The following is a 13369-nucleotide window of genomic DNA, read 5'->3' on the forward strand; positions in this document are numbered from 1 at the left end:
CATCAGTTTAGTTCAGAGAGAAAATTATAATATCCTGAAAATATTTTTGCTGAGCATAGTGTAGCAAAATGTTTATTTTTTTCCCATGCATCTACAGCTCAGTGACCTTGTTTTGAACACTTCAGAGAGTTTCAATCTCTGTTTATTAAATGAGGGGATGGATACATAACATTAAAAGCAGCAATTCACATGTGAAACTTCTGACAATAACAGGTAATTTTTTATCACTCATTTAAGCCACAATGTAAAATAACTTGAGTTTTCGCATCCCACTGTCATATTCTCCCACAAAACAATTTTATTCTCTTCCTATACAAGCAATGAGTGTGGGATCTTCAACTAGATGTGTCTTCAGGTTGGGTCCTCAACATCTTTATTCGTTTTTCAAGCCTCTCCATCCATTCATTTCTGAGCCTAAGGACAGAAACACTGGTTAGCTTGTCCCTAGATTTTTACTGGGAACAGCTTTTTTCTCTTCAGCACTTCCGCCAATTATTATGCAAACTGATCTGCCCATTTAGAGTGTGTTGCTGGATAGAAGTTCAGGATTAGATCTCAGATACCACTACCATGTCATTTGATCATTGTGGTTTATTTTCATCTTTTTTTCATCCTCTCTCTAGTGTCTCTTTGTGATAAAGTGACTTGTCACCTCCACTGGAGATTGCTTGCTGCCATCTGCTGGGTAGCAACACCCAATGTTTCCCTAGTCCCCTTCTCAGAAATTACTTCAGAAAAAGTACTTTGTAGAGAGGCTTTTGTGCCCCATTTAGCTTGGAGGAACTATGAGTGTTGAAACTCCTTTTAGGTCCATAACAGACATACTAACTGTCTGTCAGGTGATAAATGGAAGTTTGTTTTCTCTTTGGTAGAGTCTACATACTACGGAAAGACTGCCTCAAAAAGAAAACAGAAATTTCACAGCTAAGGATCTGAAATGTTGAAATTAGGTTATTTAAAATGGGTAAAATGTGCTGCAGATTGATTCCAGTGTTGCTTCATGCAAGATTATTAATGCAATGCCGTCCTTACTCTTACTTGCTAAACATTAACTCAAAGGAATGTAGGAGGGAAATTTGGAACAAATGCTTTCTTTTTGAACATTTCCAAGCCAGAATATCCATCTGTGTATGTGCCTTCAACTTCTGGAGATTTCGTGTGAAGGAAAACAGTATTGATGGTGCAGCAGACTACTTTTTCATTATTTAGATAAGTAAGATAAATGTGACTTCCTGAGGTAAAAATAGCTACAGATGATTGCTTTAATCAGAATATTTAGACCATCTGCTTTATTATGGACTTATTTTGTTCAGATTAACTCACATGAATTAATTGAACCTGTATTCTTGTGAAAACAAAGCCATAGAGAAGAAGGGTAAACCAAGTACAAATAAGTGTTAGCTCTAATGTGAACCTTGATATTCAGCGCAAGTTTGTACTGCTAGAGTTTGTCCTAATAACTTCAGGAATTTCCACACTTTGGACCCAGTTTTTGAACAAGTGAATAATTCTCTCATTCTGTGAATTGATAGCTAATACTAATTAGTATTAGTGTTCCAGTTTGTGAAGCTTTATTATTTTCTAAAAATTTAAGAAAATAAACATTACTTTCAACTTTCATTGTGTGACATAAATATAAGCAAAACTTTTCTTTTGAGAAGATTAACAGTGCAAACTCAAATAACCTTTCAAAATACAAACTACTAACTTTGTCAGAGCACTTCTTTGCTGACGTTCTTTTTCAACTTGCAGATACCGAGTTTGTTGTTCAATTGTCTTTTCCCAGAAGTTTCTCAGATGGCTAGTTTCACATCCTCGCACTTCGTGACGTATATATTGACTATTCATTTTCTGTGAAGGATGAATTTGAAATGGTTATGTTACAAGTTATTTGTCCCTCATCTTTTTTCACAGCAGAAACACAATGCTGCTATTTTGGATTTTCACAGCATTAGATTCACACAGGTTTTTTAATGTAGGATCAGGATATCAGTAGGCAATTTAAACTTCTATTTTTTACCTCTGACACTTGACAATGTGCTGTTTGCAGTGATTTGAATTCCTGCTTGCTAATTTCAGATACTTCTCACCTCCATCTGTCTGCGATTTTTAAGATTAACATGTATGACTTTTCTCTAGTATTCTCTACTTTAATAATTAGTATATGGTTTATGGCTCTCAAAAATGACAGGAAGTAGAAAAATTACCAGATCTAGTAGGAATTGGTGGTGCAGAGTCTGGCTGGAGACCTGTAACCAGTGGTGTCCCCCAGGGTTCTGTGCTGGGCCCGGTCTTGTTCAACATCTTCATCAATGACCTTGATGAGGGGATAGTGGCCACCCTCAGCAAGTTTGCTGATGATACGAAGTTGGGAGGATTGGCTGACACGCCTGAAGGCTGTGCTGCCATTCAGCGAGACCTGGACAGGCTGGAGAGCTGGGCAGTAAGAAACCGGATGAGGTTCAACACAAGCAAGTGTAGGGTCTTACACCTAGGGAGGAATAATTGCATGCACCAATACAGGCTGGGGGATGAGCTGCTGGAGAGGAGCTCTGCAGAGAGGGACCTGGACGTCCTGGTGGATGACAGGTTGGCCATGAGCCAGCAGTGTGCCCTTGTGGCCAAAAAGGCCAATGGCGTTCTGGGGTGCATTAAGAAGAGCGTGTCCAGCAGGTCGAGAGAGGTGATCCTCCCCCTCTACTGTGCCCTGGTAAGGCCTCATCTGGAGTACTGTGTCCAGTTCTGGGCTCCCCAGTACAAAAAAGACAGGGATCTCTTGGAAAGAGTCCAGCGGAGGGCCACAAAGATGGTGAAGGGCCTGGAGCATCTCCCCTATGAAGAAAGGCTAAGTGAACTGGATCTGTTATAAATATCTGAGGTGTGGCGGCCGTAACGGTGAGGCCAGTCTCTTTTCAGTGGTACGTGGAGACAGGACGAGGGGAAACGGACATAAGCTGCAGCATAGGAAGTTTCGCACGAATGTGCGTAAGAACTTCTTCACGGTGAGGGTGACGGAGCACTGGAACAGGCTGCCCAGGGAGGTTGTGGAGTCTCCTTCTCTGGAGATATTCAAGTCTCGCCTGGATGCCTACCTGTGCGACCTGGTGTAGGGAACCTGCTTTGGCAGGGGGGTTGGACTCGATGATCTCTAGAGGTCCCTTCCAACCCCTACAGTTCTGTGATTCTGTGAATTTCTCACTGTTTTCATTTTTACAAAATGTTCAAATGATCACAGTAGATCAAGACTCAAGAAACAAAAGAAACTGACTCTGGTGTTTTCCTGTAAATGACTTTAATTTTTGTGGTAGTTTTGAGGAATGGAGAAAATGTGCATGCACTAAGATATTAACTTGCAAAACAAATCACACTTATTAAATACTTCTCTTTGTTCTGTAATTTTCAAAACAGAGCAATTTCATTCAGTGTGTTTATATATCTGTGTTGATCCTGTACTTCTCCCTTCATTTAATGTCATCTTAGAGATAAATTTGGGAGTAAATCTTAAACTACGAAAAAAAATATCTGTCTTAGGATGACTCTCTATGGGCTGGCAGTAGAGCTCTCATATCCCACATTACAACCAGAAAATCATATAGTTAATTTCAAAACTTCACTGAATAAAGAATGAGTTTATAGATGCTGCCTTCCAAATTGCCAGGTGATTTTGCATAAACATGCCATTATAATATTTTCCAGAATATATATATATATATATAAATATTAACAAATATTTAGGGCTCTCTCATGTGTTGTTTAAATTTGTGGCAATTATTTGCAATTCATTTTTATCAAAGGAATAGAGAACTAGTAAACAAGCCCCTCAAGCTTGCTTGGAAAAGCTTGAAGGAACTACTGCCATTCCCCTGCTGGGCATGGTAAGAAAAGCAGAATTGGGAAGCAGTAATCTTTATATAACTCAGTTTGGAGATTTGGCTGTTTTAAGAGAAACTAAGAGAAGTTAAAAATGATTGTTGGTAGAGAACAATAGCAGCCTTTTTGAGGAGTTTTCTTATTTTTAAGAATTCCCTGTGACTCTGCTGTGTGTACACCGTATGTGTCAATACATGGTCCTTGAATAATACAAGCTATTTTTCTGAGCCTGAGTTTGTAGAATTTTACTGAAAATTATTTTCAGATTACAGCTGTATGTATAAGTACTGAGCAGATTATAGTTGGATGAATAAGTACTAGCATCAACATGCAATTGCAATTACAATTGAACACCTCCAACTGTAGGAGGCAACAAATTCTAGGTCAAAAGTATGTGTGTTCATAAACAATATGTATTCCATCAATTTCTCTTCTCAGATGTAGTTACTGCCCTCTTTAACCTCTTGTGTACCCAAGAGTACTCTAGACACTTGTGAAGAAGATTCAGTAACAGCCATCTGATCAGATTGATGGAGTTTCTGCTATGGGATTTAATCTCAGAATAACAATAGTGCTAAAGTACATAAAACAAAATTCTCAAACATCCTTCAGGTACCAAAATAAGCAGTGACAGGAAATAGTCTTTCCTTGTTTCTTTGATTAGAGATGATCTTAAAAAAATAGAACATTTTCACCTTTCTGAATGCAAATTCCCATTTTACTATGAATGTGCTTTTTTTCTGTATTTATGAGAGTGAACACCTCTTCTGACCGAGATGAAGTTCAGAATCTGTGGAACTCACTACCACCATGCAATAACTGAAACCACACACTTACTTTCGGAATACACACATCCTTCACCAATTTCAGGTGTTCTGCCTGTCAGACTGCATGTATTTTTGGTACTGTTTTGAATATATTTTTATATGTTCTTTCTATGTATCTTTCTATCACCTCCTTAATAAAAAATAAAATAAAATAAAATAAAAAATAAGTAAATCCCAAGGCAAAAGTTTTAAACACCATAAAAGAGAACTTCAGAAATACTTTTCATTGTTATTCACCTTTCATCACTTAGTACAGAAATACCTGTTGATGCTACAAAGTGTACATTGTAGTATATATCATACTATATGCTATATCATTTATTATTATTTTTGGTAGGTGTGGGAAATTTGTATTTTTCTCACTGTAACATCAGTTATTTTTTTTGTGTTTGCTGGCTGAGGCATACTAAGAGCACTGTCTGAGCCTATTCTTATCCAACATTTTATTTTGCATCAACATGTGGATACCTTGAATAGTTGAATTTTCTTTTACTCAGTCCTTGATCTTCCCTTTCTTTTTTTTCCCTCCTAATAGTGCACAACACTCACTGCACTCTCTCTACATGACAATACCGAATCCTTGATTAACATTAGCGTACCAGTATGCAACTATGTGCACCTCACAGCTGTAGAATCATCCTATCTTAATCTACCCTTTACTTAAAACTGTTATTTAAGACCTTTCATTCAGTGACTGTAGAAACTTCTCAACAAACCTGCTAAAGTACCCCTGCCTTGTTTCCTTTGCCTTTGTGCAAAGAAATCTGAGTTCAATACCTCCTGCCACTTATTTCAACTCTGTTGCCATAAGACTTCAAGGTTATGTGGGAAATTAGCATATCAAATCTAGTCTGTCAGTATTTTACTTGGCAGAGGATACAGTTTCTTTGTTAACGTCTTCTGCCAGTGATGAAAATCCTATTTTCTTCTCCTACTCAGTTTCTTTTTAGTTCCAGGAGAAATTAAGAGAACTTAAACTTGTATTGTAGATTCGCATCAGCAGTTATCAAGTGGGTAATGTTTATTTTCATTTCAAAGTGGGAAATAAAAGGAGCTTTGTTAAGCAGAGAAAGAATGGTTTGAGGAAGACATCATGGAAGGAGCCTCCAAAGAATGCTGTGTATAACAGGTAGGAAGAAATGTCATGCTCAGGTATATAAGAAGTTGTAATAACTATTATACAGATCTTGCAGTAGATTTGACTTCAACTTGCCTGCCACAGCTAAGACTAAACAAAATTTTATTTAAGCTTCTCATGATGATCCTTCTATAGGACAATAATAAGTCTCTTTCTAGTAATCATCTTTGACAGAGCCCTGGTTGTTAGCTGCCGAACCAGTGTAGCTCTCAGATGAAAGGCATATCTAGATAAACTCTAAGAAAGCTTTAGCCAACACAGGATGAACATGATCATTTCTTTTATGTTTAATCATTTTAGAAAAGGTTGATAGCATTTAGACTAAATTTGCAAAAGGAGATCTTATAAAGGCAGTGGAACTAAGATGCTAGTACTCTTATCTGAAATAGAAAAATTGTGCTGGTAGAACAAAAGAAGGGCATGTTAGATCAATTCAGTGTGACATCCTGCCTCTTTTGTAAGTGCAAAAATCAATAGTTTGAGGTTGGTACTTAGTAGTTCTATGAGAGCCATTAGCATCAAATGAAATACACTGTTATATAAAGAGAATTGAAAGTTGAAATTTACTTATCTAGAAAATGGTATGTAAAGCGCTTTTCCCCGTTGTAGTAGAACAGAAATTATTTTTTTAGATGCCTTTTTTTTTTTTTTAAATTTTACATAACATCTGCATAAGTCAGGAAAGTTGTTTAATATTCCTCTCTTGTCTTTCATGTAACACAATCAGTCAGGGATTTGAGGATGCTATGCATCTTTGTAAAAATAATCCAATATTTTATTCACCTACTTTTGCATGGACATTGCTCCATGCAACGATGGTGATGATGTTCTTTCCATGATAATGCTGATGTCTAATTTTAAAACAATAAGAAAGGTTTAAATTTAGAAATTGGGACTTGAAATTGCAACTGTGATCTCCTTCCTCTGTCATGGATCTTGGATATGTTATCTGTCTTCTGCTGCTGAAGCAAATAATGTCTCAAAGTGTTATCTGAGATTTGCTTTGAGATCCTGCCTGGTGAAACATCAAATTTATCTTAGGTTTTCAGAGCATGGATAAAACTTTTTAAGGGTAGAAGAAAATACTTTGCTTTAATCCTTTGCAACCTGTTTATGTGGCAAGTCACATAAATAAAATCTGCGTGATAAAGGGTGTGCAGGAAAGAGGTATTATTTTGGGAGGAGAGGGGCTGCCCACTTGAACAACTGAGGATATGCTGCCCCAACAGAAGCTTCAGTATCTGATGAGCTTGGGTAGACGGGATCAGTAGTGAGCCTGGATGATTTCTGTTGCCTTGTTCTCTTTCAAAAATACAGCAATATATGATGTCAGCAAAAAATGTGTGGCTTGTGTGTGTGCAATACTCTATGTATTGTACTTCAACACTATAGGCTGTGAATCTATGCTTTTATTTTCTGAAGACTGATATCTGAAATTTGCAATTAAATAAGGAATTCTAGACACGATTTATTCTACTGTCAATCTTTCCTAGTTTGTCAGAATTTGAAGCATACTGGCTTACCACAACATGTTCTCAGTCAGGTGGTCATTGACTGTGTAAAACCTTCAATAAAATTTATTGGAATTTTGCATAAGATAAGAATTTTCTCAGTATAAAAATGACAACCATGTGATTGAGTAGTACCAATAGGGGTTGAATGCATGAGTTACAGATATTCATCTAGCAAAACAATTCTGGAATATGCAAGTAAAAATGTTAGAAAGCAATGCAGCAGTCTCATGTTCAGACATTCTCCTTGTTCCTGGTTATTGGAGTTTATTACTGCTTTTCTGTAGAAACTTGATGAGTATGGCCTTGTTTATCAGTTTTAGAGAACTGCTTTCTTAAAATGCATTGAACTATTACCAGCTGTGAGCCTTTTCTCATAAAAAGCTTTTACAAAAAGAAAAAAAAAGAAACATGGAAAAGATACAACTTATAGTGGCTATAGACTCTTTTCATATCATACTGCTATAATGGCGGTATCAATGCCTTTGAACAGCACACACTGAAAGTATTTTTATCTGTCCTTCGCCTGCTGATCTCAGTTCTCTTTGCCTGTTTTCATCTTTTCCTGGATATCATACACATTACTGAACTGGAGGGAACTGATTCTGTGCCTTGGTTTTCTGTACCTGAGAGCTTAGCAGTCCTCCAGCTGAAGGTTAACATTCTTACAACCTTTCGAGCAAAACACTTCAATAATCAGCAGTTTTATTTCCCTCCAGGTCATCCATTCAGCTATTACTATCTTCCTTTTTTTTTTTTCTTTTTTTTTTTTTTTTTTCTTTTTCTGCTCTTGTGCTTTTATTTAGCTTCATTAGGTTAACTTTATTTTATTTTAGATTTATTTATTTAGTTGCCCTCCTGCACACTGCTGTTTTTGTTAACTTCTCCTTCAGCCCAAAGATGAGCACTTCCCTCAGAGACACCTTTGTTTTTTCATTCTCTGCCTTCAGATCTATTGAGCTTTCTCCTCCTGGCCTGCTCACTTACCATGGTAGCCCTCTTGTTCTCAAATCCCAGTCTAACGCAGCTGGCTCAATTCCCTGTTTTTGAACATCTTTCAAGCTGATTTAATCAACTCTGTTGTTCTCTCTGGAAAACTTCTTTCTGGAGTTGTGTTTCTCTGTGATTAGTGATGCTGATCTCACCAAACTTTCCCTGGAGCATCTTTGCAGCACATCTCTGCTCATCATCTTCCCTCTCTTTTATTGACTCTCTGTGCTGCCTGTCCAGGTTTCTACATGTCGTGTCACCATGATACAAACAGCTGTGGTGACAGTTGCATAACTGCAAGTGTTGAGTGAAAAGGCATTCATAAGCATCATGCAGTACAGAATATCCTAATGCCTTTCATGAACTTTCCATAGGTTTGTCTAACTCTGAATGGCTTTTAGATGTCAACAATTAAGGCATATTTAAAGCAGTAGTAATTTGCTTGCATGATTAAATATTGTTTCTGAAGATAAGATTTTCCCCTCTGCTAGATATATTTGAAATTTAATCTTATGAATTTCTGAATTTGTAGGATCAAGTATATAGCATTATAGTAAATACAGCATATTTATTAGAAGCAGGGATCCTGGAAATGTTTTCTTCTTTGTTTGATTTTTTGAGTACAGGAGGGCTCGATGATCTCAGATCAAAGAATTGGATAAATCTTGCCTCAGGCTCATATTCTTTGTTAGGTCATTCAGTTGTGACAAATCATGCAAGAGAAACATGTCCAGATTTGTCTGAAAGTGTCTACTGTTAAATTAAAAAGCCTCTCTGTAACAGATCACCTTTGCAAGAGAAGTGTGTATATATCCTTGGCTATTGTTTAAGTCCATCAGTTGACAAAATACATATCTTCATATATAATACACATCTGTTTTACCCAGGGCTGTGGCAAGGAAATTGCAATTTATTTTTTTTTTTTTCTATATCAGTGCTACTCAGCAGCTTGCCTAGGATGCTGTTAAACTGGGCACTCTTCCAGGACATTTTCCTCACACTGTCATCTTCCCTAAAATATACTGTGAGAATTAAAGTTAGAGAAAAAATATATTTCTTTATATTATTATGAAAATCTTGCCATATAAAAAGTATTTACTTACCTCAGGAGTCAAGCTCTTCCAGCAAATAAATCCTCTTTGTGACACAAACAAATGAAAAATATTGCCAGGGCAGCCCTGGCTTCTCCAGTGTCACAGGACAGTAATGAAATGCATCCCTTGGTACTTTTTATTTGAAGTGGGGGTAACATAAATCCTTTATCATATCAAGGTTATTTTGAACAGAACCAGTAGCGAGATAAGATCATTTAATGAACTTTGCAGCCCCCTGCCTGAGATGACCATGAAACACAGGCCTCCTTGAAAGCATGCATCCCTCCCACACTTACAGATACCTCAGAGAGCATGACTTGGCAAGTGCTGAGAATTATTTTTTAAAATGCGTGCTATCATTATCCATTTTAATACTCCTATGAAGCTTGAAAAATTCCACGCTTACTATCTTAGCTGCAATGGAGATTGAAGTGAGGTGACAAATCACTCTTGGTTTTGCATTACAGGGTGACTTATAGAAGTGCACAGTACTTTGGAGCTGTTAATCTAAGGATGTATGCTTGATTATGACCTATCATGCAATCTGTTCTCTTTGAGGTAATAGTCATAGGAATGGTCTGTTTGGTTAACATTAGCTGACAAAATGTATTAAACCAGCACTAGTTTTATCATTTGAAGCTGTTAGAACTCTATTAGATATGAGCACTTACATAATCACATTTCATTTTCTGAGGAAAATATTTTGTAGATTTGGTTGGTGACAGATGTATGAGCTGATCTCAGTTTTCATTACATTCATCTGCACTGGTAATAGACCGTATGTGAATGCTGGTTTTAGTAGTGTTTATAGCATGGCTGAGTATTTTAACTTTCCTGTGTTGTCATTTTTCAGACACCAAGCAGCAAAAGCAGAAGCTATGAGATGGATGCTTTGTGTAGTTCATATTCACTTAATTTTATTCTGTAGTCTGTTTTACAGCAGAAAATACTGAGCAAAACCTGACAGCTGCAGATTTTTCTGTAAAGGAGAATTCCATCTCATACTAAGCATTGGTCAGTTTGTTTAACTTGTCAAAAATATTAAAGTATGAGCTTTTTTCAACACATTATATCACCTTGAATCACGTGAAATGACAGAAATTAGCCCTCTTGTTGGAATATATGATAATAACAAAGGTCCATGCTCTCCGTGACTATTTGGTTAATATTAAAATAATACACTATTGCAAAACAGGTGTGTGTCCTGACTGAATACAACAGTGATGCTAACCACCATGGTGCTGGAGAGCCCATAATTTCTTCCTTGCCGTGTGACTCACAGCTTCAACAACTTCACAATGTATTAGAAATTAGAACTTTGTTTTGAATGTTATAATGTGGGCAACTCCTAAACATTTACAAGCATCTGCATTCATAAGGTGACTTCAGTGTTGAGTCTCCATCAGCTGTAATGATATTTCAGCAGTTGTGCAGATAAGATGCTTTGTAAAGCATGCCAACTTGTGATAAACATCATAAACACTTAGGTCATCTGCAGCAGATTTGATACATCTTACATGATACACAGTACTGATTGAATTTACAGTGAACAATAAATAGATCTGGGCATTCACAGTGACACCTTATACAAAATAAACATCCAGTATGTACAAATTCTGAACAGAACAAGTGCTCTGCTGGGCTATCCACATCTGAAGAAGAAACTGGGTGAGAGGTGACTGAACAGATGACCTCAAAAGCATTGCAACTGTTAAGTACAATTTTATGCAGTAAAAATTATTTAAGAAATTCTCAGGTGCACCTCTGTCTTTGTTTACTTCACAAAGAAACTTTGTCAAGCCTGTTTACCATAACCTGCCATATGCCAGTATTCATCTCTAGTCTGCAGAAGTACTTACAAGCTCCTTCTTAATGACGTTTGCAGAGACTTCAGAAGTATCAGTAAAATGACTGACAAAGAGCAAATCTCCAGAGCACCTGGCATGTTAATTTTCTGTAGTGATCAAATTCTTCCTCTGTGTTCTGAGTGTACTCTTGGATTGTGTGGGAGAGGTGGAAATAAAACTCTTCCATTACACTTTCATTAGTAAATGCAGTACATTTTGGCCCTAATTTGTTGACATGGCTCCTTCATTTTCTGTGTGTTTTTAAGACCCTGTGCTGAAGAGGAGAAAGAAGAGGACTTTATAAAAAATCTACAAGAACTTTCAAATTCATGAACTTCTCATGCTCTTTTCTCTTTGATGTTAGAGAAAATGAACTCCAGTGAGGTAAAATTTTAAAGCATACACTGTACCCACTGTTGTTGGGCAGCCTTTTTATTTATTCACTGCATATAGTATTCACATCCTTCTCATTACTGATTGATTCAGTGACAGTTAGAAATTTGAAAGGAGGGATTTCTGTCACTTTGTGTGCCTTGTCTGCCTGGTCTAGGCTCAACACTGGCCACAGTAGTTTTGACAGTACTCCCCAGCCTTCACAAATTCTGGAAGGAAGCAGACAACTCATAGCATAGGTAAAAACCTGATCAGTTTAAGCGGGTGTTTTCCCATGGAAGTTGGTTGTTAACTTTTTTGATGCTTCTGTAAATATTTGTAGCGTAACATTTTTAAAATCAGTCCTTTAAAGGACATCAGACAGAAGACCCAATTTGGGTCCTTCAGTGAGTTCAGTACACCCCAGAGAGAAAACAGGTAGGGGTTCCTCGATGGACTGGTCCAGTAGATGATGCCAGATGCCTGCTTGGAGTGCCGGTGTTTCCCTACATTGATTTGAACCCGGTAATCCCTCAATGTAACTTCTGAAAGAGCAGCTGGAAAGAATTCGGCTTAGATGTTTCTAGCCCTTCCTGCTGGGTATGATACTGAAGGTTTGATTACCGTTTATGGAAAACATTGGCTTGTCTGGACAACCAAACAAGTCAGTTAACTTCACTGAAATTTTCAGAACCTGTTTTCTTCTCTTGAGATGAACCTTGGATTGGGAAGTGGGAAAGCAGCAGGTTCTTTTAAAATAACAGAAAAAAATGAGGATTAGGTAGATGCTGGAATTTCACCTTGCACACAAGAACACAGCTTAACTATGTTGAATCTTACCTCTGAGTGCATTCTGGATGGTGCATGAGTCATGTCATCCATGCCTACGACACACAGTTGTTTTCTTTATAATGCCTCCTTTAGGATGATCACAAAGCCACTAAAACAGCAGACTGAAGAACTTACATGTTTTGTTAATCGAATGATACTTCTCTGAAGATCACTTACATGACATTTGAAACATTTATGGAGGTTGGTTAGTGTTTCTTTGCAATTGTGCTACTGTCTTTACAACATAGATGAGAAAAATAAATACAGAATCATTTAGGATAGAAAAGACCTTCAAGATCATAAAGTGCTCTGCTTGTGGAAGATAAGATCTAATATTTTTTAGTACTTCGCTAGTTGCTTGCTTGAAGCTTTTTTTTGTGATTCTATTTTTCCAGGAACATAAAGTTTTCAAGCAGTTTAAATCTCATTAGGCTGAAATTTACACACTGGAGGTGTTAAACTGATGCTTTCTCATGGAACTATAATTAGCTTGGCTTCTTGCACTACAGGGAGAGTCTGCTATAAAGAAAGAAAAAGACTGCTGGTGTCACCTTCTCTTTCTCTGCGTTTCCGTGAGTTTGAAACTACCCAAAGTCCACATCAAATGAACTTCCTCAGGAACTTGTCCAGAAAGTTTTCTATGATGATGAGTTGAATTTGCCTGCAAATCTGGCCTGGATGTTCTTATGTTTTGCTATGGTATCAGAATTAGAGACTCAATTGCTCCAGACACCCTCAGGCATCAATTTAATGAGCAGAGGAAAGAGGGTTTTGAAGTTATGTTAAAATCAACCATTGCAGAGTATGTTTTAGTGCACACACTCTTTGAGCTAGGGATGAGGCTGTTCTAACTCCCTTTATGTTTTATTCATAGAGAGCTAATAGGATC

At 37.2% G+C, this 13369-nt stretch overlaps 1 protein-coding gene across 1 annotated transcript; it reads right to left on the reverse strand.

Annotated features, from left to right (window-relative positions):
* Nucleotides 1-335: 335 nt before the first annotated feature.
* FAM240A (family with sequence similarity 240 member A) lies at nucleotides 336-1848 on the reverse strand. Its single transcript, XM_010725843.3, has 2 exons — nucleotides 1709-1848; nucleotides 336-414 (listed from the first exon to the last, which is right to left on the reverse strand). The coding sequence occupies exons 1-2, from the start codon at nucleotides 1846-1848 to the stop codon at nucleotides 336-338; spliced, it is 219 nt and encodes a 72-aa protein (XP_010724145.1).
* Nucleotides 1849-13369: the final 11521 nt, after the last annotated feature.

Source organism: Meleagris gallopavo, chromosome Z, assembly GCF_905368555.1.
Source record: "Meleagris gallopavo chromosome Z, MGAL_WU_HG_1.1, whole genome shotgun sequence".
Lineage (NCBI taxonomy): Eukaryota > Metazoa > Chordata > Aves > Galliformes > Phasianidae > Meleagris > Meleagris gallopavo.

Excerpts from the sequence above, each read along its gene's own strand:
- FAM240A (XM_010725843.3), bottom strand. The coding sequence starts at position 1,848 with ATGAATAGTCAATATATACGTCACGAAGTGCGAGGATGTGAAACTAGC. Across the intron at positions 415-1,708 it reads CAAAGAAGTGCTCTGACAAA|GCTCAGAAATGAATGGATGG; the intron begins GTTAGTAGTTTG and ends TTCTGTCCTTAG.